This window comes from Geotrypetes seraphini, chromosome 6 (genome assembly GCF_902459505.1).
Source record: "Geotrypetes seraphini chromosome 6, aGeoSer1.1, whole genome shotgun sequence".
Classification (NCBI taxonomy): domain Eukaryota; kingdom Metazoa; phylum Chordata; class Amphibia; order Gymnophiona; family Dermophiidae; genus Geotrypetes; species Geotrypetes seraphini.
The window spans coordinates 24,436,262-24,461,303 of NC_047089.1; the positions used below are offsets into that span (position 1 = coordinate 24,436,262).

Genomic DNA, 25,042 nt, shown 5'->3' on the forward strand with positions numbered 1-25,042 from the left:
ACTGTCTGGGTGCCCAGAGGGATTTCCAAAACCCAGCAGTTCATCTGGGTTTTGGAAGTCCCCATCCTCCGGGCCACGTCTTGAGGGCGTCTGTGTATGCGCGGACGTTGACACGATAATGTCATTGGCGTGCGTGCATACAAATGATGTCATCACGGCAACGTCCATGCATGCGCAGATGTGGTCCCGAGCTTGGGGAGATTCAACGGGCAGAGCTGGGGCAGGATCAAGTGTCCTCTTTTTTTCTCAGAGGAAATCTGGCCACCCGACATTAACCTATACCAGGGGTAGGCAATTCCGGTCCTCGAGAGCCGGAACCAGGTCAGGTTTTCAGGATCTCCACCATGAATATGCATGAGATGGATTTGCAAGCATTGCCTCCTTGAAATGCAAATCTATTGCATGCATATTTATTGTGGATATCCTGAAAACCTGACCTGGCTCCGGCTCTTGAGGACCAAAATTGCCTACCCCTGACCTATACCTACATACTGTCTGAAGCCACACACAACTCACACATCCCCATATACATTCATATTCAAACATCATACACCCACTTCTTCTGACTCCCATATGAATATCCATGAATCACATTGTTCCCCTCTATGCACAGATCACCTATACTTGCAACCTACCTATGTATAAACCTCCACCTGCCAGCTACACACATGTATGTCCACATCACATAAACTCTCATTCCTACTCAGAAACACTTATCCACACCCAGCCCTATCCCTCGACCACAGTGATTCTCCATCCTGTCTGTGGGAACCCTAGCCAGTTAGGTTTTCAAGATACCCATAATGAATATTCATGAGATCAATTTGCAAACACTGTCTCCTTGGGATGTAAATCCATCTCATGCATATCCATTGTGGCTATGCCGACAACTTGACTGGCTGGGGCTCCCCCAGACAGATTGGGGAATCACTGTCCTACCATCTCAGAGCAAATATAAGACACGCACAAACACGGGGAGCAAATGTAATGTACATATATAGCTGCTAGAGTCATAAAATATGCTCTTTGATGTTCTGATGCAATTCCAAATTGTTTTAATTATCTGTTCTCTCCAAGTAATAAACCAAGGAGGCATAATTCTGACACGGTTTGACCTTTCTGCTCAGGAGAGGTGCTGCAGAGCTAAGTTGGCAGGAAAGGAAGATGACAGTGCAAATGAGGGAGCTTCTACCTGACCAGAGAATTAAACAGGGGAAAAAAATCTCTATTCTTACAAGCATCTTCACTTTCAGGAAAAAAAAAACAACCACAGGACAGACTAGATTGAGATACGAAAACAGAAGAACAAAATCCACCGCCAGCAAAGTCCAGCAGCGATGGATACAGCACCTTTTTAGGCATTAAAAATGTAGATACGCCTATCCATCCAGCTGCACTGTGTTTAGAAACCTGATTAAGCAGTTTAAAAAAATTTCTTAATAATCTTGAAACTTAAATACCTATAAAGGTGCTTCCCTGATGCAGCACATCCCCTCCCCCCAGGCGAAACATAACATTATTTCGGAAGTGATTAAAGTGGAAGTGATAAGAACATAAGAATAGCCTTACAGGGATTCAAGATGGCAATGGAGCACGTTGCATAACAGGAAGCTCCTGCTACGCCGGCAAAATAATACTTATATACTTGCCTTTTCTTGCTGTTTCTTCATGCCGAAGCATAGAGGAAAACAGAGAGGTGGACTTCCTGCCTTCTCTGCTACACCGCCAATGCACCAGTCACCACCTATGCTGTCCCAGTTGTACGGGGCGCTTTGGCTGATCGAGGGGGGCTGACCTCAATTTCGGACAGAGAAGTTTCGCTGAGCCCAGCAGGTCCGCGAGTTCCCCCACGCCCTGGGATGTTGTCAGGGGCGCCGACGGCGCTGCAGGAAGCGGCGGAGATGATCTTTACTCCGCCAGCGCTGATTAGCTCACCCACGACCCCGGAGGCAGTTCCACCTACGCTGGAATTTCAGCTTCGTTCTGCAGCGACTGGGAGACCTGAGATTCAGCGTGGCCCGGGAGGCGGAAATTCCAATATGGATTCTATGGTTGCAGTTTCCTCAACGTCTGTCTCCTCCTTCCTGAACCCGCTGAAAAAACCACCAGTGATAGACATGGAAGCAATCTGGGAGGCTTTTGAAAGCCTTCACAAGGTATGCGCTCTCTTTATTTCTGTTTGACAAACCTCCTCAAAGAATTTAGAGCTTCTTGGTATGCAAATCTCTCTCATGCATGTTCATGGTGGATATCCTAAAAACCTGGCCTGCCAGTAGATCTTGAGGACCGGACTTGGGCAGCCCTGACCTACAGCTTGAGAGGAAGCGGAGCATTCACTTTCCCAGCTGTCCCAGCGCTTAAGCTGCTGGGTGAGGCCTAGCCATTCCCAGTCAGAATGTGATTGCATTTAACCAGAGTGAACGTAACGTGAAAGAACAGAGATGGGACCTATGACCTCAGTGTGCATAAGCGGATTATGTGCTTATCCGACTTGCAAATATCGTCCATTGACTTTAATGTTAAAAAAAAAACCCAAAAAACAGGACCGTGGTGGTAGGCTGCGGACAATCGAAGCATGCGCTTAACCAACGTGCACTTAGGTGAAGTCGACTGTATTCCTGTTAACGTGGTCCTTTTTTTTCCTGTGTGGTGTTCTTTAGAGTTTAAGCAAGACTCATGGATAAAGGAATCATATCAATATTAATTTTCTAAAAAATATAAGATGGAATTAGACTAACATCTAAAACCGTGGTTCCCAACCCTGTCCTGAGAGACCACCAGCCAGTCCAGTTTTCAAGATATCCTTAATGAATATGCATGAGAGAGATTTGCATTTAACGGAAGTGACAGGTATGAGCTGGAGTAAGATCCTGATTTGGAGTTCTCAATCCTGGTTGTGGCCAGTAAACAATATATGATGAAATGTCAGGTATGATGTTAGATGATTTGGGTTAAAGGTTTACTATAGATTTATTTGATGTATGTGGTAAGGTTTATGGGTGAAGGTAATTTTGGAATTGTATATTATAGAAACTGTGATGAAGGGGAGCCGGTTTCAGTCCTAAGCTCCTGATCACGCCTAAGGGTGAAACACAGAACTGTGTTGAGCTAAATATTTTCAAAGATCAAGTATGATTGAACGAAAGTGGAGGCAAATCCAGTGAACAACGGCGTGTAGAAGATAAACAACTTAGAACGGATACAGATAAGAAGATGAGACACTGAATACAGTGTTTTATTGAAGGGATGAACTTTTCATGAATTTTAATTTTTTTTAAGTGTCAGATAGATTGGGAGGGCTTCACTGTTGGGGAGAACAATTGTGTATGAAATAATGTTATAATGTGTTTTAAAGGTTTGGATGATGCTATATAATTATAATAAATGATGAATTATTTATAAGCATAAGAAGTAGTGTGAAGGATAGCTCTTATTTATGTATTTTGTTTATGCATATTAATTAGGGATATCCCAAAAACCCGACTGGCTGGTGGTCCCAGGGGACAGAACATAAGAATTGGCGCTGCTGGGTCAGACCAGTGGTCCATCGTGCCCAGCAGTCCACTCACGCGGCAGCCCTTAGGTCAAACACCAGTGCCCTACTAGAGACTAGCCTTACCTGCATACGTTCTGGTTCAGTAGGAACTTATCAAACCTTTTCTTGAATCCCTGAAGGGTGTTTTCCTCTATAACAGACTCTGGAAGAGTGTTCCAGTTGTCTACCACACTCTGTCTTGAATCCCTGGATGGTGTTTTCCCCTATAACAGCCTCTGGAAGAGCGTTCCAGGTTTCTACCACTCTCTGGGTGAAGAAGAACTTCCTTACGTTTGTACGGAATCTATCCCCTTTTAGCTTTAGAGAATGCCGTCTCGTTCTCCCTACTTTGGAGAGGGTGAACAACCTGTCCTTCTCTACTAAGTCTATTCCCTTCATTATCTTGAAGGTTTCAATCATGTCCCCTTCTCAGTCTCCTCTTTTCAAGGGAGAAGAGGCCCAGTTTCTCTAGCCTCTCATTGTACGGCAACTCCTCCTGTCCCTTAACCATTTTACTCTGGACCCTTTCGAGTAGTACTTCCCCTCACAATCTCTCTAGCTCCCGATCCCCCCTCCCATCTCCACCGATCTAAAAGAACTGTCGTGAAGCTCTTTGTCACTATTTATTGTTTACGTTGGGTGTTTCTGAACCTCAGACGAGGAGAAGGTATAAAAAAATGACCAACAGAATTACAGTCCGCACATCCTTATGTCTATTTTCTATACCATCACTACACACTCTCTACTCACACAACTTTAGCACCTGGGAATAGTCTACATAAGGATGTGCTAAGGCCATTTGCTACCATAGCTTAGTCAATAAAATCCTATGTAAGTTCCGTACCCTGCCAGCACTTAGATGTATAAATGCACACCTATGCACATAACTGCTATTATTCTAAACATTTATTCATATAGTGGGTGCATAAATGTTTCCTCCCAATTTATAGACTTGCTCTTTTAATGGGAGAACCTGAGCTTAAGATTAGTCATACTGGGTCAGACCAATGGTCTATCTAGCCCAGCATCCTGATACCAACACTGGCCAATCCAGGTCACAAGTACCTGGCAAAATCCAAAAGAATTGAAATAGTCCATGTTACTGATCACAGGAGCGAGCCGAGGAAGAGGATAAACCAAGGAGTGCACGGAGTGCTTGCAAAATTGCACCTCGACGACACGGCGGCGTCTCTAAAGAAATATGCCACGTGTCAAATATTTTCCTCGAAGAAGTTAAACTTTAAGTCAAGTTGTTCGGTGCTGGACTGCTACCTTTTGCCTGGAGATGGTTTCTTGGGAGTACGTGAAACCCCTCTCCAACTCCTGTTTAGATCTGACCCTTGGGATTGGTGCGAGTTGTACAGTCTCAACAATCCCCTCGGTGTCCCCTTCCATTTGATAGGAAAAAGGAGGGGGTGCTACATATATATCTCGATTTAATTCTCCTAGCTAGGATCTGGTCAGTGACCCACAGTACAGCCTGGCAGAACAGATCTGTGATATGGAAAAGATAAATTGCTTTCCATTGGATGCTGTTCTGGGTCACAGAACAAGCTACAAGCATGGAAAATGAAAATTTAGCTGAATGCCATGAATTTTTCCAGCAGAATAAGTATATTTCTTAGGAAAGTACATTAAAAGTTGTAATAGCTGGATAAAAACAACACAAGACAGAAAGTTTAACTGTGAATACAAACTACTTTATACAACATCATGGCAACAACAAAAACCAAGAATCTTATAGCTAAGAGACATTATTGTAAGTTTTTCATTAAATTATTCATTGGGTTTTATTAACCAGCTTTTTGAAGAGATTCACCCAAGTTAAATCACAAGGTATACTAGACAGCAGTATGAAGCTCTGGAGCGCGTTACCAGAGGATGTGGTAAGAGCAGTTAATGTAGCTGGTTTAAAAAAAGGTTTGGACAAATTCCTGGAGGAAAAGTCCATAGTCAGCTGTTGAGACAGACATGGGACGATAGCATGGGTTTTTGCCAGGTACTTGTCACTTGGATTGGTCTCCATGAAGACAGGATACTGGGCTAGATGGACCATTGGTCTGACCCAGTAAGGCAATTCTTATGTTCTTATGACTGGGTACTCCATTTTCCACAATGGATCATTGTTAGCACTGTTCTTACACTGGTCAATTTTCAAAGGTGTGGTGAGCCAATCTTTGTACACGATGGCCACAGCATTTAAAACAATACATATTTAGCATGGCTCTACAGTTACAGGACAGTGCTGAATATCCCCCAATTTCTATAATGTTATTTGTGGTCTTCTATACCGTGTTTCCCTGAAAATAAGCCCTACCCCCAAAATAAGCCCTAGTCCTGGGATTCGCCGGCAGCAACTTCAACCCACCCCCCTGTCGCCCCCGCCCCCACCGCTCAGCCGAACCCCTTCTGATCCTCCATCCTTCCCTCCCCGCCGACTGCAAGCGAGCCCTACCTTCAACCGAAGCAGCATCGGGCCGGCAGCACTCTAAACCAACTGCTTGGCCTTGTCCGTCGGGGATTTCACTCTGCCGCATTACTGTTTAGAGTGTTGCTGGGCCGATGCTGCTTTGGATCAAGGTAGGGCTCGCTTGCGGTTGGCGGGGAGGGCAGGATGGAGGGTCAGCAGGGGTTCGGCTGCGCGGTGGGGGGTGGAGGTTCTGCAGCATGAGGGATGGGAGGGAAAGAAGGATAGAAGCTGGGCAAACTTCTGCTGCACAGGGGGAGGGGAGGAAAGATGCTGCACATGTGAGGGAGAGAAAGGAAAGAGGAAGAATTGGGGTGAAGGAGAGGAAGGGAGAGATGATCATGTGCATACCCCGAAAATAAAGCCTAGTGCGTTTTTTGGGGCCTAAAATTAATATAAGGCACTGTCTTATTTTCAGGGAACCACGGTAGTTACAATATGGTTAACGCGCCTAGATTTGGCAGTTACTCCGTGATGCCCGAGCTTGGCCTATTGCGCATCATTTAAGTTGTCTTAGACGTGCATTAGCACCTCATTCAACTTGGGGCTCCTTTTACTAAGCTGCAATAGCGTTTTTAGCACGCGCAGAATTTTAGCATGCGCTAAACCCGCGCTAAGCGGCTAGAACTAACGCCAGCTCAATGCTGGCGTTAGCGTCTAGTGTGCGCGCGCTGAAACCGCTATCGCAGCTGAGTAAAAGCCCTTAGTAAAGAGCCCCTCAGTTATCACAGTAGAGAAGGCTCAGTAGGTACGAGTTGCATAGCTAAGACCATAGTCAAGCACTGAATTTCACCTATAAGCATGATGAACGTCTGTTCTCTTTTCAGCGAGGGCAAGAGGCACCCGGGGCAGTGGTGCCCCTCCCCGGCCTCTTCTATGTCCCCCCCCACCCCACGCTCCTTCCCTGCCCCCTTCTGCCACGCTCATGCCGCTTCCCTTCCCCCGCATCTCTGTAACATTCCTGGCACGAGCAGTGACCCCCCCCCCCAACCTGCTGTCGCGACAGTGTCGGCTCGTCCTCTGACGTAACCGTCCCAGGCAGGGGTCCAGGAAGTGATGTCAGAGGAAGAGTCAACATGGGGGCTTATGCTCGAGGCAGGAACATTACAGAGGTATGGGGAGGAGGGAAGGAAAGCGGAATGCACGCGGGAAGTGGAGAACAGGTGCCTGCGCCCTCACCAACTTAGTGCCCAGGGCGGACCCCCCCCCCCTCTTACTACGCCACTGGTGATGACACAAAAACATAGAGGATCTTAGGAAAGATCAATTGACCCGCATAGTCCACCCAGTTGTCCTTGTCCATGGTACCAAAGACCTATCAAAGCTGCCACCCATAAAGGATAATTCCTTGACGAATGCCTCCTTCGTGCATACAAATTTAGTTGCAGGGTCCGTGCCTCAATTTTATGGTGCGAGTCAAAAAAAAGGGGCGTGGAAACGAGCAGGTCGGGGCATTCCTTTCAGTTACGTGCATAATTACGGAATACAGGCATTCATGCCTACATTTAGATGCACACTTTTGCACCGCATTTTTGCTGGTGCAAATGGCCAAGCCTAAATATAATTGTGGTTCTGGGGGTAAGTGTTGCCCTATAAACCTTGCCTAACTTTAAGGGCTCCTTTTACGAAGGTGCGCTAGTGCTTTTAGCGCACGCACCGGATTAGCGCGTGCTAGCCGAAAATCTACCACCTGCTCAAAAGGAGGCGGTAGCGGCTAGCGTGCACGGCAATTTAGCGCGCGATATTCCGCGCATTAAGGCCCCAGCTCACCTTCGTCAAAGGAGCCCTAAGTGTGACTTATAGAATAACAATTTTTCAGTGTTGATTTTTTTTGGGTGCCATATATACAATTTATCCCTCAATGCCTATAATATGAGTAATAAAAATAGAAGCAAATTATTAGATGTTATCCTACTAACAGAGTAGGATCAGAGTTTATATATGGTGACAAAAGATTGGTACTGGAAATAAGAACATAAGAATTGCTATACTGGGACAGACTGAAGGTCCATCAAGCTCGGTATCCTATTTCCAACAGTGGCCAACCTAGGTCCCAAGTAGTAAAACAGATTTTATGCTGCTTATCCTAGGAATAAGCAGTTGATCTCCCCAAGCCATCTCAATAATGGCCTATGGACTTTTCTTTTAGGAAATTATCCAAACCTTTTTTAAACCCTGCTAAGCTGATTTCACCACATTCTCCGGCAACAACTTCCAGAGTTTAATTACACGTTGTGTAAAGAAATATTTTCTCTAGTTTGTTTTAAATCTACTACTTAGTAGCTTCATCTCATGCCCCCTAGTCCTAGTGTTTTTGGAAAGAGTAAATCAATTCACATTTACCTTTTCCACTCCACTCAGTATTTTATATACCTCCATCATATGCAGGGACGGATTTAGATGAAAAGAGGCCCTAGGCTATTCCACTTATGAGGCCCTTTCACCTCCCATTTTTAAGTTTATAAATTACATGAGAGATAATAAAATACACATTACTGTGATATATAAATAAAAAAAAGTGGAGAACACTTATTTGGACATTTATTCTCAGCACCATATATAGTTCAGTGTTTTAGTGTTCACTGTTTTTAGAATAGTGTAATTTTAATTTTGCTAACAATTTGAATGTAGGCCCCTCTTGATCTTGAGGCCCTAGGCTGAAGCCTAGTTAGCCTATAGGAAAATCCGGCCTTGATCATATGATAATAATAATAATAATAATAGCAGTTTATATACCGCAAGATCCTTGAAGTTCTATGCGGTTTACAATGATTAAAAAGAATGCTACAGTCGAGTAGAGCTTACATAGTTGGAGGTTAGTGACTAACAGAATATGAGAGCGGTTGTTTGGGAGAGATTGTGCGGATCAGCTACCTGTTCCAGACGTATCTAAACAACTGACCCGTACAATTCTTTCTCCTCAATATCGGTTACCTTGAACTGTAAAATCTATCTTTTCCTCTGTTAAGTTCTTTCAACCTGCTCCATCTTTAATATTTGTACCATCTTATAATCTTTGTATACCGCATAGAACTTCACAGTCCTGCGGTATATAAGCTGTTATTATTATTATTATTATTATTATTAAGCAATTCAAGAACAGATATGTTTTTAGGTGTCTCCTAAATTCACCATAGTTGTTTGTATACCTAAGTAGTTTTTCCAGGTTTTTGCCCCATGATGCTGCTTGATAAGAGAGGAGATGTTGATGGTGTCTTTTAAATTTACATCCTCTAACCTTCGGGTGTGAGCTTCTCTTATGTTTGTTGGTTGAGAAGAAGCAGAGGTCAGTTATATATTTAGGGGCTAAACCGTATAGTGCCTTAAAGCAGAAACATCCCAGCTTAAACTTCGCACGTGCCTCCATTGGCAACCAGTGCAGGAGTCGGTAGGAAGGGGGTTATGTGATCGGACTTCTTCAACCCAAAAATCAGCCTAACCGCTGAGCTGTCTCTTCTCCAAGCTGAAGAGCCCTAGCGGCTTTAGCCTTTCCTCATAGGGAAGTTGTTCCATCCCTTTTATCATTTTCGTCACTCTTATAAGCACATAAGCATTGCCTCTGCCGAGTCAGACCATAGGTCCATCATGCCCAGCAGTCCGCTCCCACAGCGGCCCCCCAGGTCAATGACCTGCAGTGATCTATTACTCAAGAGCATTTTGTCTTGTATAGTAACCCTCTAATTGTACCCCTGGATTCCCTTACCCTTTAGGAACTCATCCAATCCCTTTTTGAAACCCAAAACTGTACTCTGCTCAACTACCCCCTCTGGAAGCGCATTCCAGGTGTCCACCACCCTCTGGGTGAAGAACTTCCTAGCATTTGTTCTGAACCTATCTCCCTTCAATTTTTTTGAGTGTCCTCTAGTTTTTGTTGCCCCCGCCAGTCTGAAGAATCTGTCTCTCTCTACCTTCACTATACCCTTCATGATCTTATAAGTTTCTATCATATCCCCTCTAAGTCTCTGCTTTTCCAGGGAAAAGAGCCCCAACTTCTCCAGCCTCTCAGCATACGAGAGGTTTTCCATGCCCTTTATCATTTTTGTCGCTCTTCTCTGGACCCTCTCGAGTATCGCCATATCTTTCTTTAGGTACAGCGACCAGTACTGGACGCAGTACTCCAGATGCGGTCGCACCATTGCCCTGTACAGCGGGAGGATAACTTCCTTGGTTCTGGTAGTGATACCTTTTTTGATAATGCCCAATATTCTGTTTGCCTTTTTTGAGGCTGCTGCGCATTGTGCTGCCGGTTTCATTGTTTTATCCACCAAAACCCCCAAGTCCTTTTCTAGGTTGCCTTTTCCCAATGTCATCCCCCCCATCATGTAGTTGTACATCAGGTTCCCTTTCCCTATGTGCATAACTTTACATTTCTCCACATTAAAACTCATCTGCCATTTATCTGCCCACTCACTCAGTTTGTCCAGGTCCCTTTGGAGTTTTTTACATTCCTCTACAGTTCTAACCTTACCAGAGAGTTTTGTGTCATCCGCAAATTTTATAACTTCACACTTTGTCCCTGTTTCCAAGTCATTAATAAATATATTGAATAGCAGCGGTCCCAGCACTGACCCTTGTGGGACGCCACTTGTGACCCCTTTCCAGTCAGAATAGTGTCCCTTCACTCCTACCCTCTGTTTCCTGTTTGCCAGCCAGTTTTTGATCCATCTGTGTATGTCCCCTTCCACCCCGTGGTTCCACAGTTTCCTTAGAAGGCGCTCATGAGGTACCTTGTCGAAGGCTTTCTCTCTACCTTTTCCAGTTCAAGGTGCGACTGTACCATTGGGCAGACTGGATGGACCATTCGGGTCTTTATCTGCCGTCATCTACTATGTTACTATGTTACTATATGTTACTATGTTTTCTATAAAAGTCACACAAGTAGCACTCAAGATGTGCCTCATTTTGGGCACCGGACTTATGCCTCATAAAACACAAAATGAGGCACAGATAGGCCTAATTTTGTAAAATCATGACAAACCTTTAAAATGCCCCCGACTCACTCATTCTCCTCCCATGGACATGCAAGACTAGTTAGTCACGATTGGTGGAGATGCAGGTGGATCAGAGATCTATGCACAACCTCCAACTGAGTGTTAATACTAATAATTGTAGCGATTAAACAACAATCGACCAATTACACAATTAAGTTGCACAGGGATTGAAGATCTGAAAGCAAATTATGGTGCCAATCTTTCAGGAAGTGATGTAATCACGGGTGACAAGGAAGGAAGAAGTTTTCACTCAGTTCCAGCTTGTTTGGCGGCTCTCTGAAGAAGCCTTGCGGCGAAACGCGTTAGAGCCCGCTGGAGTGAGACAGCTTCCTAAAGCACCCATGCAAGCTAAGTTCACATTTTTGAAAAAACGCTGAAGTTATTATTTTGTTCACATGATTGTTTTGGGACATTAACTCAATTTTTGGAAAAATTGGTTCACTATATTCTTTCTAACACGGGAGAGGATGCAATGATAGAACACTGAAATGTCTATAGGGGCTTGTCCCCATTAGCATTTATTCCACCTTGTTTTTCAAGGTTCTGAGCACCTCTCAGGTTGAAAGTTTATATATTTAAGTGAAGTTGACTTTATTAGTTCTTTCTTTCCAGTTTTGTTGTACGATTCTGCTCTTTTGGGAGACATAGTTTTAAGTTTGACCCAGTAGTTTTCATTGCCAATCTTTCGGCACCATATGTAGAATTCGGAGGATAACATACGGTTGAAACATCTCAAATATATTTGGTTTGCAATTCATCAGGCTAAAATTAGAAAAGGCAGGTTCACCCGATCTTATATTTTCTTTTTTTTTTTTTAATGCTGGAGCAACTCCAGCAGTGCCGCTTGTACATTCGGGTCAGAATAAAAGGCTGCACATCAGAGGCTAATTTGCATTTCATCAATATTTAGTTTTACAGTCTTAAAAAAAAAATCATAGAAAAGCGATGTCAGCACAACTCAAAAAACAAGTTAACAGGTGCATCTCCCATATTTCCTTCCCTACAGGACAAAGAATGGGATCATTAAGCTGCTCCTTTCAGAAATGCGACTCATTTATTCGTTTTCTCGTAAAATAACACATAGCAATAATAAGCAGCTGAAACACCATGAAAAAGCGCATCGTATATTAAATGTAGTGCTGAAAGGTTTTCATAGAAATTCTCTTTTATATTGTGCTATGACTGTGCATTTTTAATAACTTTGGTGCTAAAATTTGCTGTTTATGTCAAATCATCAGTGGCGTGTGGTCAGGGCTTTCGGGGGATTTGCCCCACCCTCTAAAGGCCCAAAGGCAGGGGTGTCAAAGTCCCTCCTCGAGGGCCGCAATCCAGTCGGGCTTTCAGGATTTCCCCAATGAATATGCATGAGATCTATTTGCATGCACTGCTTTCATTGTACGCTAATAGATCTCATGCATAGTCACTGGAGAAATCCTGAAAACCCGACTGGATTGTGGCCCTCGAGGAGGGACTTTGACACCCCTGCCCTAAGGGTACTACTCTGAATTTTATTGGTTGAGCAGGCAACAGGCAAATGCTGCTCAGCCAATCAAATTCAGATAAATAGTGTCGGGGCTTTCAGGGGGATTCGGAGAATCCCCAGTCCAAGAGCCTGTAGGTCAATCTGGATGTCGGACCAGGGCATGACCAAACCCTTCTTTCTCAAGGGTGCTCGGTGAATGGGTGTAGAGGGTTGAAATTGACAACAAGTCAAGCAACCTCTCGTATATAACTGCACATCTTGCCGCATATGAGGCCAGTAGGCCACTTGCTTCAGTGTCTCATAGGTAACTTCTTCACCTCTATGTCCAGCACAAGGTTCATCATGGGCATGTTGCAACATGATTCCTCGATATGCACGGGGTACAACCCACTGCACGATACCATGCTTACTCGTCCGAGTGAGCAGGTCCTGGTGAATCGAGAATTTCTCTCTGGAGGTGTAGAGTATCCTCAGTTCTTCATCCTTCTGGTCGTCTTCAGCCCTGCTTTTTTTTTGTTTAATGCGGTCTCACTGGTTGAGCAGGCTGTCTACTCAAGAAATCAAACTGCATCAAGCAAAGAGTTTAAAAAAAAAAAAAAAAGCAAAGCTGTAAAGCTGGGGTTTCACTGAATCCCCCTGAAAGCCCTCACCGCACGCCACCTTGTATCATATTACACTAGAAATACTTAGATTAGAAACAAAGGGATCCTTTTATTAAAGCTCGCTGAAATCTAGTCTTAATTCATCCCAATGCCAGACTTTTCTTTGCACTATGTCCAGATTTAACGGCACAATTTCGGGGGAGGCGGGGGAAAATTCGTTAAGGTATGCTGGCTGCTTGGAGGTCCGAAAAGTTTGCTTTTGTGCATTTTTCATGTGGATGTCTTTATATTTGAGAATGACCAAAAAAGATAGACATATTAAGAGCCAAAAACACCTAGATAAGCCATTAAAAAAAAAAAAAAAGACAGACATCTTGCAGTTTTGAAAATAAACATTTTCTCCACTGGATTTATGGACGTCTTTCTGAAAACATCCAAACTCAGACGTCCTATTGAAAATGCCCCTCCACCTGTTTTGTTTTCTAGGACCTATAAATAGATCTCCTACATATTCATTGGGAAATCTTTTTTTTAAGTTCAATGAGTTTTTATTAAGATTTCTGTTTTGTTCATTGGGAAATCTTGAAAACCCAACAGGGTGGTGGCCCTCAAGGACTGTGGTTTCTCACCTCTGACCTAGAACTTGATTTGATTTGGAGGGGCATTTTCAATAGGAGAAAATGTTCATTTTCAAAACTGCAAGATGTCTGTCGGGGGTTTTTTTTTTTTGAAAATTGCTTATCATGATGTTTTGGCCCTTAGTATGTCGATCTTTTATAGCCATTCTCGAATATAAAGACATCCACATGAGAAATGCACAAAAGCAAGCTTTTCGGACGTCCAAGCAGCCAGCATTCTTAGCAAACTGTTCACAGAGAGCTGAGCACAGCAGAGGGGCATTCTAAGAGGTACCAAGATCTCTTAATGCCTTACCATGTACGCTTCCTACATTTATGCGACGCCTCTCCCTGTGTCTTTCACTCTGACTTACTCCCACTCAACTTGCATCCTCCCTCTCCTCTTGTACTTGATGATATCTGTAATTATTCTTCGCTGATTGTCCAGCTCTTCTTGTTGTAAACCGCCTCGAACTACCATGGCTTTGGCGGTATATAAGAATAAAGATTATTATTATTATTAAAAGTCCCAGGTACACATGTCACTATAACCTGCTTATATTGAATGGTGCACCCTCCATCTTTATGTAGGTACAGTAGGTTCTGGAGGGCTCACCATACAATATGAGGAAGTTTATTTATTTAATAAATTATTATTTAACTATTACTAGGCGGCTTACAAATAACAACATCCATAAAATAACTAAAAAAAAATAAAAAATAAAAAAATTTATACAGTCAGTAAACATTTCAAGTCCTTCAGTAAGAGCAATTTATCCACAGCGTTCTGTTATGTAGCAATCAAAACCAGAGTAAACAAGAATCATTATTCTTTACAAAGCTTCTGCAAAGAGTGTAGTCTTAAGCATTTTCTTAGGGCTCCTTTCACTAAGATGCGCTAGCGGTTTTACCGCGCGCTACATTGCCCTGCACGCTACACGCTAATGCCTCCATAGAGCTGGCATTAGTATTTTTTGTGTAGCGCTGGGTTAGCGCTAAAAACGCTAGCGCACCTTCGTAAAAGGAGCCCATAAATTTCGGGATATCAGCGAGAGCTCTTTGTGGTCCAGTTAACTTATTCCACAAAGTTACTCCTATGATGGAGAAAGCAGAAGCTCTCGTATTCTCATAGTGCATTTTTGACATCAGACCTGGGACTTTTAATGTGACATTCACTGCTCTGCTGTGGACTAGAGGTCTGCACGGGAATGGGGATTGTGGGGATTCCGCGGGAATCTCCCCTAACCCATGGGACTCTCACGGGGACCCCCCTCTGGCCCATGGGACTCCCACGGGGACCCCCCTCTGGCCCACTGGACTCCCATGGGGATGGAAGGCTTTGGAAGCAGGGTTCGTCCATATAATATAATGGACACGTCAGCCTTAGTAAAAGAGGGGGTTTATAAGTGAATTACCTGAACAGAAAACAAAAAAAGGATTCCACCAAAGAGATTCCACAAGGAAAACAGCAGCGCAAACACAAAAGAAACGGTGGCATTAATGATCCTGTCAGAAGTAGTTGCTGCTTTTTATGGGGACGGGCGGGGATGGAGATAATTCCTTGCGGGGATGGGTGGGGATGGAGAGGATCCTGACGGGGACGGAGAGGATCCTGGCGGGGACAGGTGGGGACGAAGAGGATCCTGGCGGGGACGGGCGGGGATGGGTGGGATTTCTGTCCCCGCGCAACTCATATATATGAGCCAAGTGAATCTGTAAGACAGGCTGGAAAGTACTGGGTTTTTTGTCACATATTTGGATGGTGGGAGGGGGTTGGTGACCACTGGAGAGTAAGTTTGTGTGTGTGTGGGGGGGGGGGATCATGCCTTAATCCCTCTAGTGGTTATCTGGTTAGTCTGGGCACCTTTTTGACTAATAAGACATCCAAGGGCTAGTTTATGGGCATCTATCTTTTTTGAAAATGAATCCCATATTGCTTACGGTAAAGGTAAGCACAGCTGCTGCAAAAACCACATAAATGTGTGAGTGAGAGAAGGTCAGAGGTCAAATGTGTAACTTGCTTAAAACATAAAAATGTGTTTAATTCACTATAAAATAACTATGGGAATACTACTTATTAAAAATGCATAAAAGAATGCAAACCAGTATTGCTTCGTCAAAAACATTTGAATTACTTTTAAAATGCCATTATGTAAGTCAGAATGCTAAAAACAAAAGAAAACATATAAAAGCATAAAAAATCAAAACCAAGGGTTGCAAATGAATGAGCATCCTCTAATTCAGTGATTCCCAACCCTGTCCTGGAGGAACACCAGGCCAATCGGGTTTTCAGGCTAGCCCTAATGAATATGCATGAGAGAGATTTGCATATGATGGAAGTGATAGGCATGCAAATTTGCTTCATGCATATTCATTAGGGCTAGCCTGAAAACCCGATTGGCCTGGTGTTCCTCCAGGACAGGGTTGGGAACCACTGCTAATTAGCTGAATCGCTACATGAACTGAAACTGTGACTATTAGGAATTGCCTCGACCAGACAGGTAAAAGCTCGGAATCGCTCCTGCTAGTTCTTGTTCTGCCCCGACCCAGCCCTTATGAGGGCAAAACACGGCCATATTGGGCTTTTACAGAGTGTTTTATCCTTTTAAATACAGACTTTCTGGTGTCAGGTCAAAAGCGCGCTGGGACAAAGGTGCGTGCAGACAATTGAGCGCAGTGTAGAGGTGTGCGCCGCAGAAAATTATTGTTTTTAGGGCTCCGACAGGGGGTGTGGGGGGGAAACCCCCCTTTACTTAATAGAGATCGCGCCGCGTTGTGGGGGCGTTGTGGGAGGTTTGGGGGGTTGTAACCCCCCACATTTTACTGAAAACTTCACTTTTTCCCTGTTTTAGGGAAAAAGTGAAGTTTACAGTAAAATGTGGGGGGTTACAACCCCCCAAACCCCCCACAACACCGGCGCAATCTCTATTAAGTAAACTGGGGGGGCTCCCCAACAAAACCCCCACGTCGGAGCCCCTAAAAACTAATTTTCTTCGGCGCGCCCCTCCATCTTGCGCTCAGTTGTCGGTGCGCGCCTTTGTCTTTCGCGGTGTTGTCTATGAGCCGACTTTCTAGCCCGGATTCTATAAACGGTGCCTGAAGTTAGGTACCTAGATTTGTACGCTTTGTACCTTGAGGAGATCTGCATGTTGCATGCATTTTTCCCATAAAGGAACAGTGGTGAACAAATGACCTCCAACGTAAGCAAGAGACCCCCAAAATTAACGATTTTAATTCAAAAGGAACCAGGCGAAGAGGGCAACCTGCAATCAGATGGCTGGACCCATTGAAAACAACCATTGGGATGACGCTGGAGCTGGAGGACCTTTACCGGACTAGCACAAAACCGATTTCTTTTTAGATCTGTAATTCATCAAGTCACTAGAACTCGAGCATGAGTCGATGGCACCTAACATACAAGGGCCCAGTTGAGGATAAGAGACTTCTATGTGGATCCAGAAGACTTGACACAGCACCGTGTTTCAGTGGATGTTCTACTTACCTCAGAGATCGAATGGTCTAAACATAGAGATCTTCCAAAAGTTGCTTTGGAGGTCATTTGTTCACCTCTATTCCTTTCTTGATTTCATTATTTTGTAAGGTTTTCCTTTTCTGTTTCATTGATTTGGGGTATACATTTTTTTATACCATGACTAATATAAGATAGCAGATCATTTATAAAGGTGCCACAAAAACGAACAGCAAATTTCACTGCACAGTGCTAGAACAGTGCAATCATTCACCGTATACTTTATGGAAACTCCGCGGCTCCTCTCATCCAACTCTTCTCCAAGGCATGGTCTACTTCCCACAGAACCCTCAACAGAATACGTCTAAATCTCCCTTCCACAAAAAAAATCTGCAATACAAACGTGTTTTCCACTCCATGCTCACCTTTCTCACTGAAATGACCAGGACGGAACCTAACTACACCATATTCCGGAAGAAACTGAAAACTCATCGGTTTGACACTTAATCACCTGGTCCTCTCCCTTTCCCCTGCTACCCTCCTCTTCTCTTCTCCCACCCCTCCTCCCCCTTCTCCTTCCTCACCCCCCTCTTTAAGCCACCTTGAGCCTACCTAGGTATGAGCGACGCAGAAACAGAAGATTACATTAGATTTCTAACCAACGTATTTATAGTAAGAAGATAATGAATCATAGAGCAATTCATATGACATATAAAAAATACAGTTCCAATGATGATCCTATAAATACCGTTCTTGACAGAATCTTCTTGCTAGTTAGAGATCACTGAGACATCGGCTTTCTCCTGCCAATAACAGGCAAGAAGTCTCTGAAAGAGCCATAAAATAAGGTATTTCTTAACCTTTGTAAATAAACATAACTTTCTATTTGAAAAATTGTTTGCACCTGCTTTTCTGTAGTGGTAAATTTAGGGGCGACGTGATTAATGTGGACTATTGTTGAGACAAGTTATTTTTCCACCGACTTGTAATATTTTAGAACAGCCCTCGCAAGGAGAACTGGGGACCTTTTTACTAAATAGCAACAAAAAGTGGCCTTAGCGTGCCCTTACACAGGTCTTTCTTGCGCACTAACCCCCAAATTCTATATATGGCTCCTAAAAAATTGGCACCGACTAGAACGGCATTAAGTGTGATTCTATAATGTATCTTTTATAGAATCTTGCTATAACAGTGCAAGCTTGGCTAGGATCGGGCCTGTGCCAGACACAAGCAGGAAAGAAAAACTATTGGTCAAAAGAAAGAAAATCCTACACCCTTTTCCTTCCGAGTTTGTTAAAATTTGATAAACCGCTTGTATATTGTCTAAGTGGTGTACATAATTAAAAAGGCTAAAATACAGTGGTACCTTGGATTACGAGCATAATCCGTTCCAGGAGCATGCTCGTAATCCAAAATGCTCATTTATCAAAGCCAAGTTCCCCATAGACAATAGTGGCAACAGCAATGATTGGTTCCAGAACCCAAGGTCTGTACCTGTCGGGGCCGGGTGCTGCAGCGCCGTCTCCTCCGTCTGCCTCCTCCGTCCGTCATCGGAAGAAGAACCCGACAGTGCCGCTTTGGGAGGGGGGTGCGTGTAATGTCCTCCAGCCGCCGGAGAACCCGGAGTGCCGCTTCAGAGGGATGCCTCCTCCATCCGCCGGCCAGCCCTCCACGTCGGATGCCCCTCGCATACTGGAGAGCCCCCACCCGAGCCCACGCAGCCGAGCGCCGCCCCACCCACACGCCGCGCACGACACGCACAACGCCGATGATTGACGCTGTGCGCGCCACACGCAACGTGCAGGCGGGATGGCACCCGGCCGCGCAGGCCCAGACAGAGGTCCTCCAACCTGCAGAAGGCACCCGACGTGGAAGGCTGGCCGGAAGACGGAAGAAGAATCCCCCGAAGCGGCGCTTCCTGGTCTGTAAGTGCTCGTTGATCGGGGGCAGTGCTCGGTTTGCGAGTCAAAAGTTTGCTGAGGTTTTGCTCGTCTTGCAAAACACTCGCAAACCGGGTTACTATCAAACCGAGGTTCCACTATATATAATTACTCAGGATATCACAATGTCAAGGGCATACAAAACATGGTCGAGGAGAGGCGGGGAAAGAAATGTAATATTTGATAGGAAAGAAAGACAATAAAAGGGAAACAAAAAGGGGGGGTGGAGCTAGAGTCCTGTCTGGAAGGAAATGGTTATGGCGATCTTAACAATCAATGGCATCCTTACACAGAAATGTTTTCAAGTTTGATTTAAATTTAGAGAGAAGACAGGGACAGGTATATAAGTAACAGTCTCTTTGTTCAAGATGCAAAAGTCCAGGTATTTCTTAGGGTTTATGACTGCCGCGCCTCAAAAACAGTCTGCAACATCTTCTTGAGATAGGTAAGAAGTGTTGGACCCAGCCAGATCTTAGAATGAGACTCATAGGTAATTCAGCAAAAATAAAGATTTTCTCAGGTTTGTAGTTAAAGCACACACAGTAATCACATCTTCCTTATTCCATGCGCATCCTCTAGCTAGTTCTGGCCCAACCTCTTATTCTTCCTGGTTCCTGTCTCCCTGATTCCTCCTTCCCACGTCACTTCCCCCTAAGGAGGAGCTACCTATATTAAAGGTGGTTCTGGCATTGTGAGGGAGTTTCCAGCAGGGGGAGTAGTAGTGTCCTCGCACTCGTTTAGTGCCTGTATGCGTTGCATAAGTTAGGCACACCCATTTAGGCCAGCTAAAACCAAGTCTAAATGCCTGTATCTAAGTTATGCGCTCATCAGATATATTCTACAGCAATGCACGTAACATTTAGGAATGCCCACGATCTGCCCACAATCTGATCCTAGTTTATAGCCCATCCTCTCCAGGAGCCCACAACAGGTTACAGCGGTACATTCATAATATATTAAACGGTATAGAAATTTTTAGAATAAATATTGGAGACAGAGGATTAAGAGTACATTCATAATTTGCCCATTGCAACCGGTGCATGCTTTTATAGAATGCTTTCTGAGTTGTGCCAATTTGCATCAATTAAAAGGTGTTTAATTGTCAATTATTGGTTCCGATTCAGCCAATTAATCAATAAAGTTGTGCACGCACATTGATTATGTGCACTGATGTATGCGCACAACCTTAGCTACCATATACAGAATTTGGGGGCAAGGCTATTGTTACTACAGCCATAAAAATAGCTTTTATGTATTTTTTGTGTTAATGGCCATGTTGAAAAATGACATATTGTACATTTACTGCCATCCCTTTTGTAGGGCTCACGTGGTAAGGGTTGCCATATTTTTATTCGGGAAACCTCGGCCGCATGACTCCACCCAGTTTCGGCTCCAGGCCCACCCTGCTCTGCCCCAGCCCCGCCCAGTTCCGGCTCCACCATGTCCAGTTCGGCCCCCCAAAAAGCTACCTCTCTTCTTCACGTCTGGAGGGCCTGGAGCCTGGCCTACATTTCCGGCGCCTGTCTTTGTCGTGACTTGGGCCTACATAGGGGCTTTAGGCTGCCTAACGCCCTTCCGACATTAGCCACGCTCATAGTGGATTTTGGCAGGCTATAGCGCCTACTTAGGCACAATTCCAGTGTGTATTATTTAGGCACCGTAGGTGCTTTAATGGTGCCATTTTTTTGCCATTTTAAATCAGCATTTGTTACTTAACTTGGGCACCAGTAGAGGACTCACAGGTGCCATTTTTTTAAAATTTCCCCCTTAGTGCGTGTACATTTCACATTTACTGCATTTCCCCCTAGTTACTAATAACTGGAATCAGCAGCAAAAATAGCCCATCTTAATGACAGGAAACATTGATTATTTTCCCCTCTCAAAGCGCAATAAAATCCCCTGGATGGGTATTTCATTGGGTTGCGATGAAAGATGAGCCCCGCCCCTTGAAGTTCATCCGCATGCTATTTGAATTAAGGATAGAGAACTGTGACAATGAAACATTGCTCTTCTACCCTTTTTTTTTTTTTTTAAACTGTCGTGCTATTTTCAGTGTTACATAAGAACATAAGCAAAGCAACAAAACCAGAGAAGACAAGGGGTCCAACTTCGTCTGCAGTAAAAAAACCAACCAGAAGCAAACAAACCAAAACTGCAGGCTTGTACACGATGCAGGCAAATTTTATTGTGACAAATAAAGCATATCTAAAAACCTTTTACCAAGCGAGGGACCCAACACGGTCCGTGTTTCGGACAACCTTCATCAGGGGTCCGTGGTAAAAGAGAAAAGAAAAAAATTGTCACAAAAAAACTGGAAAGATAACGTTGGATATCACGCCAAAAGTCGCCAAAGTGACCTGATGGGCCGCCGCAGGATTTAAAACTGCTTCACAAAACTGAGGGATCCAAGATGGCGTCAGGCTGGACGCGCTGAGATGCCGCTCTGAGGATTTTTCTTTTAATAATTTTCAAGCGGTTAATTACTTACCCGATGCCTAAACGGAGGGGCCGTAGTGCCCCTGGTGCCTCGCGGCCCACGGCCACCCCCGCGGCTGGAGACATCGGGGAACTCATCAGACGGATGCAGGGTATTTTTTCGGCGTCGGAGGGAGGCCCGCAGAGGAGTAGCGGCGTCAGTGAGGCCGTGGAGATTCCTCCGGGATTGGAGACATCTTTGAGCCCCGACGTTAGGGCGCCGCCCCCGCAACCTCAGCTAAGCAGCTCTCCAAGGGGTAAGGTAACCCCGGAGGTCGGGGTCTTGTCTTCCCCTGAGGCAAGTAGTCCATCACAGAGCCTGCTGACAGGAGCTCCTATGGATATGAGCTCCTTTGAAGAAGCTGAGGGGGAATCATCTGAGAGGCGAGTTAACCTTCAGGGACAGCGACAAGTTATTCAACTGGACGGTGAGCACTATGACATTTCTTTACCTATAATTTCTCTGGAAAAACCCTCAGAAGTAACTCTGGACTCACTATGGGATCTTATGGCCGGACTAGTGAAGACCATAAGTCCCAAACTTCAGTTAATTGAGGGGAAATTATCTCAACATTCTACTGAACTTAAAGAACTGAAAAATGATATGACTGCCTCTAATTCCTCTGTTCAAAAGCTTGAACAGGACATTAAATCATCCAAACAATTACAGGAAACTTTAATGAAAGACAATATCAATCTTAGAAGAAAGATGGAGAACTTAGAAAATAACTCCAGATACAATAACTTAAGAATCATTAATTTTCCTAGGCTTCCACTGACACCTCCTAGAGAAATGTTTAAAAGATATTTTCTTGAAGTTTTGGGGGCCTCAGAAGATTCATTACCTCCTTTATCACGAGTCTATTATTTACCTAATAAGATTAAATTACCAAAAAAGCCGTCGGATCAAGGACTATTGGATGTATCAGAGTTATTGGAAAAATCAGATAAAGAGGTTGTAGAATCGAGCACTTTGATTATAACAGTAGCTCTCTCTATTGATAAAGTATGGTTGTTAAAACTGTTCTTTAAAAATAGACAGAAAGAATTTATGGGTTGTAAAGTGCAGGTATTTCCTGATTTATCACGAGAGACGCAAAAGCGTCGTCGTGAATTTCTTTTGTTGAAGCCAGGTGTTATATCTTTGGGTGCTACTTTTTATTTGCGACACCCTTGTAAATGTATAGTGCATCACCGATCAGTTAAATATGTTTTCTTTGAGCCTAATCAGTTGACTTCTTTTTTAGCGCTCTCCCGATTGGAGGTAGAAAAATCATAAGCTCTATGACTATTGGTTAATCCCAGCAATCAGCCTTCCAGCTAACTTTATGAAAGAGTGTACATTAAGTTCAATTCTTCTATCTTTGTTTTATTTTATAAGAAATCTTGAATCCAAATTTGAGGACTTGAGCATTTTAGTTAATACATGATTTAATGTTATTGGAATGTTTCTTGCTTTATGTAGAATTGCTAATTTGCTTTCTGTACAAGGTATTCTTGATTATATGATTTGAAAATCAATAAATATATTTAAATATAAAACTGCTTCACAAATATGTTGAACGTTTCAAGACCAACGCAAGCCCAGTATTATTCGTTACAAACATTTTTCACAGTTCCTTCTGAATCATGATAATTAGTGAAAGCCAGAAGATGGGGGGGGGGGGGAAGCCTTGCAATTTTTTTCATGCCAACGACATACAGACATTGTGGTAGCGAGTTCTTTTTCTAAGCTAAAGCCTAACCAGACTCCCAGAATCTGAATCCAACTTTAAGCTCCGTGTTATGACAAATGTAAGTCTCAGAAACCGTCTTAATGAGAAAGTGCGGTTTAGCTGTTATCAGCAAAATGCATTCCTAGTAAACTTCTACTAACTCAACTGCAGATTTATTATGTTAATTAAAAAGACATTTTAAAAATGTCACCAAAAGGAATCGTTAATGAAGCATCGTATGGTGTTGTTCGGTTTAATAAGGCTGTTCATTCCTTTTTAAACCCATATATGTTATTTACCTCATAGGCAGTGGAGCGCTGCTTTGCTGTGGGACCCGCGGGATTCCCGCGATCCCCGTTCCCGTGCAGACCTCTACAACAGAGCAGCGATTCATTTTTTAGTTAAACATACAAACTAGGAAGAAAGGACCAAGAGAAACCTTAAAAAGCACGGACACGTACTAGCATAGTTTCAAGCAGTCTGACCACCGCAACATAAAGCTATAAATATATGCATAACCTCCGAGAGGTTAACGGTGTTGAAATTCAGAACAACATCATTGTCACCATCATTCTGAATTCTTACCTTCAGTGTGCAATGCAGAAACATAAGTCCAGTTATATCTCTTCACAATGTCTACCATAGCCCGTGCTTGCAGAGCATCTGATGGGACAACTCTCATGAAGTACTTGAAAAGGGTTTTGTCACTTAAGTCCATGCTTGTAGCAGAATAGGCAATCTGAGGTATATTGAAAAGTTGCAAGAGGTTCTGGACTTGAATGGCCACAGAACTGGAGCCAGGTCCAATGACGCCGACGATTGGTTTTTTAGATCGGAAGGCTGACGAAGAGCCATCGGTGCAGTGCACCAGTCCTTCTTCTTCTTCAGAGGAAATCAGAGAATCGCGTATGAACTCGATGCTTTGCTCAAGAGCTACGGCAGAATTCCAGCACGAATCCCGGATTTCACAGCCTAGCGTTATGTTTGGCAACAGTGTTGGGTCTGAATTAATTCTGTCTAGGGTATGGAGCATCGCTTCTACTCTCTGTATTCCATATTGTTCCCTGACTTCTCCACACTTCCTTTCGTGAACTTTATCGACAGTTGGCTGGTGATGAACAGAAAACAGTGCTCCAATGATGATGTCGCCAGGCATGTGTGCAACCACCCTCCTTTCGTTGGACTGTGCGGAAACCAAAAAGAAAAAGTTCCCTGGTGCATCGTCCTTAAACAGCAGGATTAAAAGGAACAGATAGAAGACCATTTTAGGGCGTCTTATGCTGCTGGAGATGACATTACAGAATAAAATGATGATTTTTTTTTTTTATGCAAATAGATAGCAAGCTTTTAGCTGTAAGCAGTATTAAATTGCTGATTAACCAGGCATCGCCACGCTTCATTTAATGGACCACCAGCATGTCTGAGGAAACACCTATGTAGAGCATCATATGGGATCAGGCTCGTCATAACCTTGTAAAAAAAAGAGAGAAAAAGAGTATGGTAAATACTAGGAATAATTCAAGTGCATACTGTCTCTACACAATGGCATAGCGAGGGGGAGAGGTGCCGAGGGGGGAGTGGCACCCTCCCCACCCTTATATCTGCACTCCACTCCTTCCCCGATCCCCCTGCTGCACGCATGCCCCCCTTCCTGCCGCAATCAACAAGAACTTCAACATGCTTCTCGTGACCCCGTCGTCTCTCCCGCCATCATCACTTCCTGTGCAAGGCACCAGGAAGTGAAATCA

The 25,042-nt window shown here is 43.9% G+C and overlaps 1 protein-coding gene across 2 annotated transcripts in view; it reads right to left on the reverse strand.

The window, feature by feature from the left end:
• Nucleotides 1-24,558, reverse strand: part of GRM5 (glutamate metabotropic receptor 5) — a 466,389-nt gene extending 441,831 nt beyond the window's left edge. For both annotated transcript variants that reach the window (XM_033949081.1, XM_033949080.1), the window contains exon 1: nt 23,880-24,558. In XM_033949081.1, the coding sequence (XP_033804972.1) occupies nt 23,880-24,558 (679 nt within the window). The remainder of the gene's footprint in view (nt 1-23,879) is intronic.
• Nucleotides 24,559-25,042: the final 484 nt, after the last annotated feature.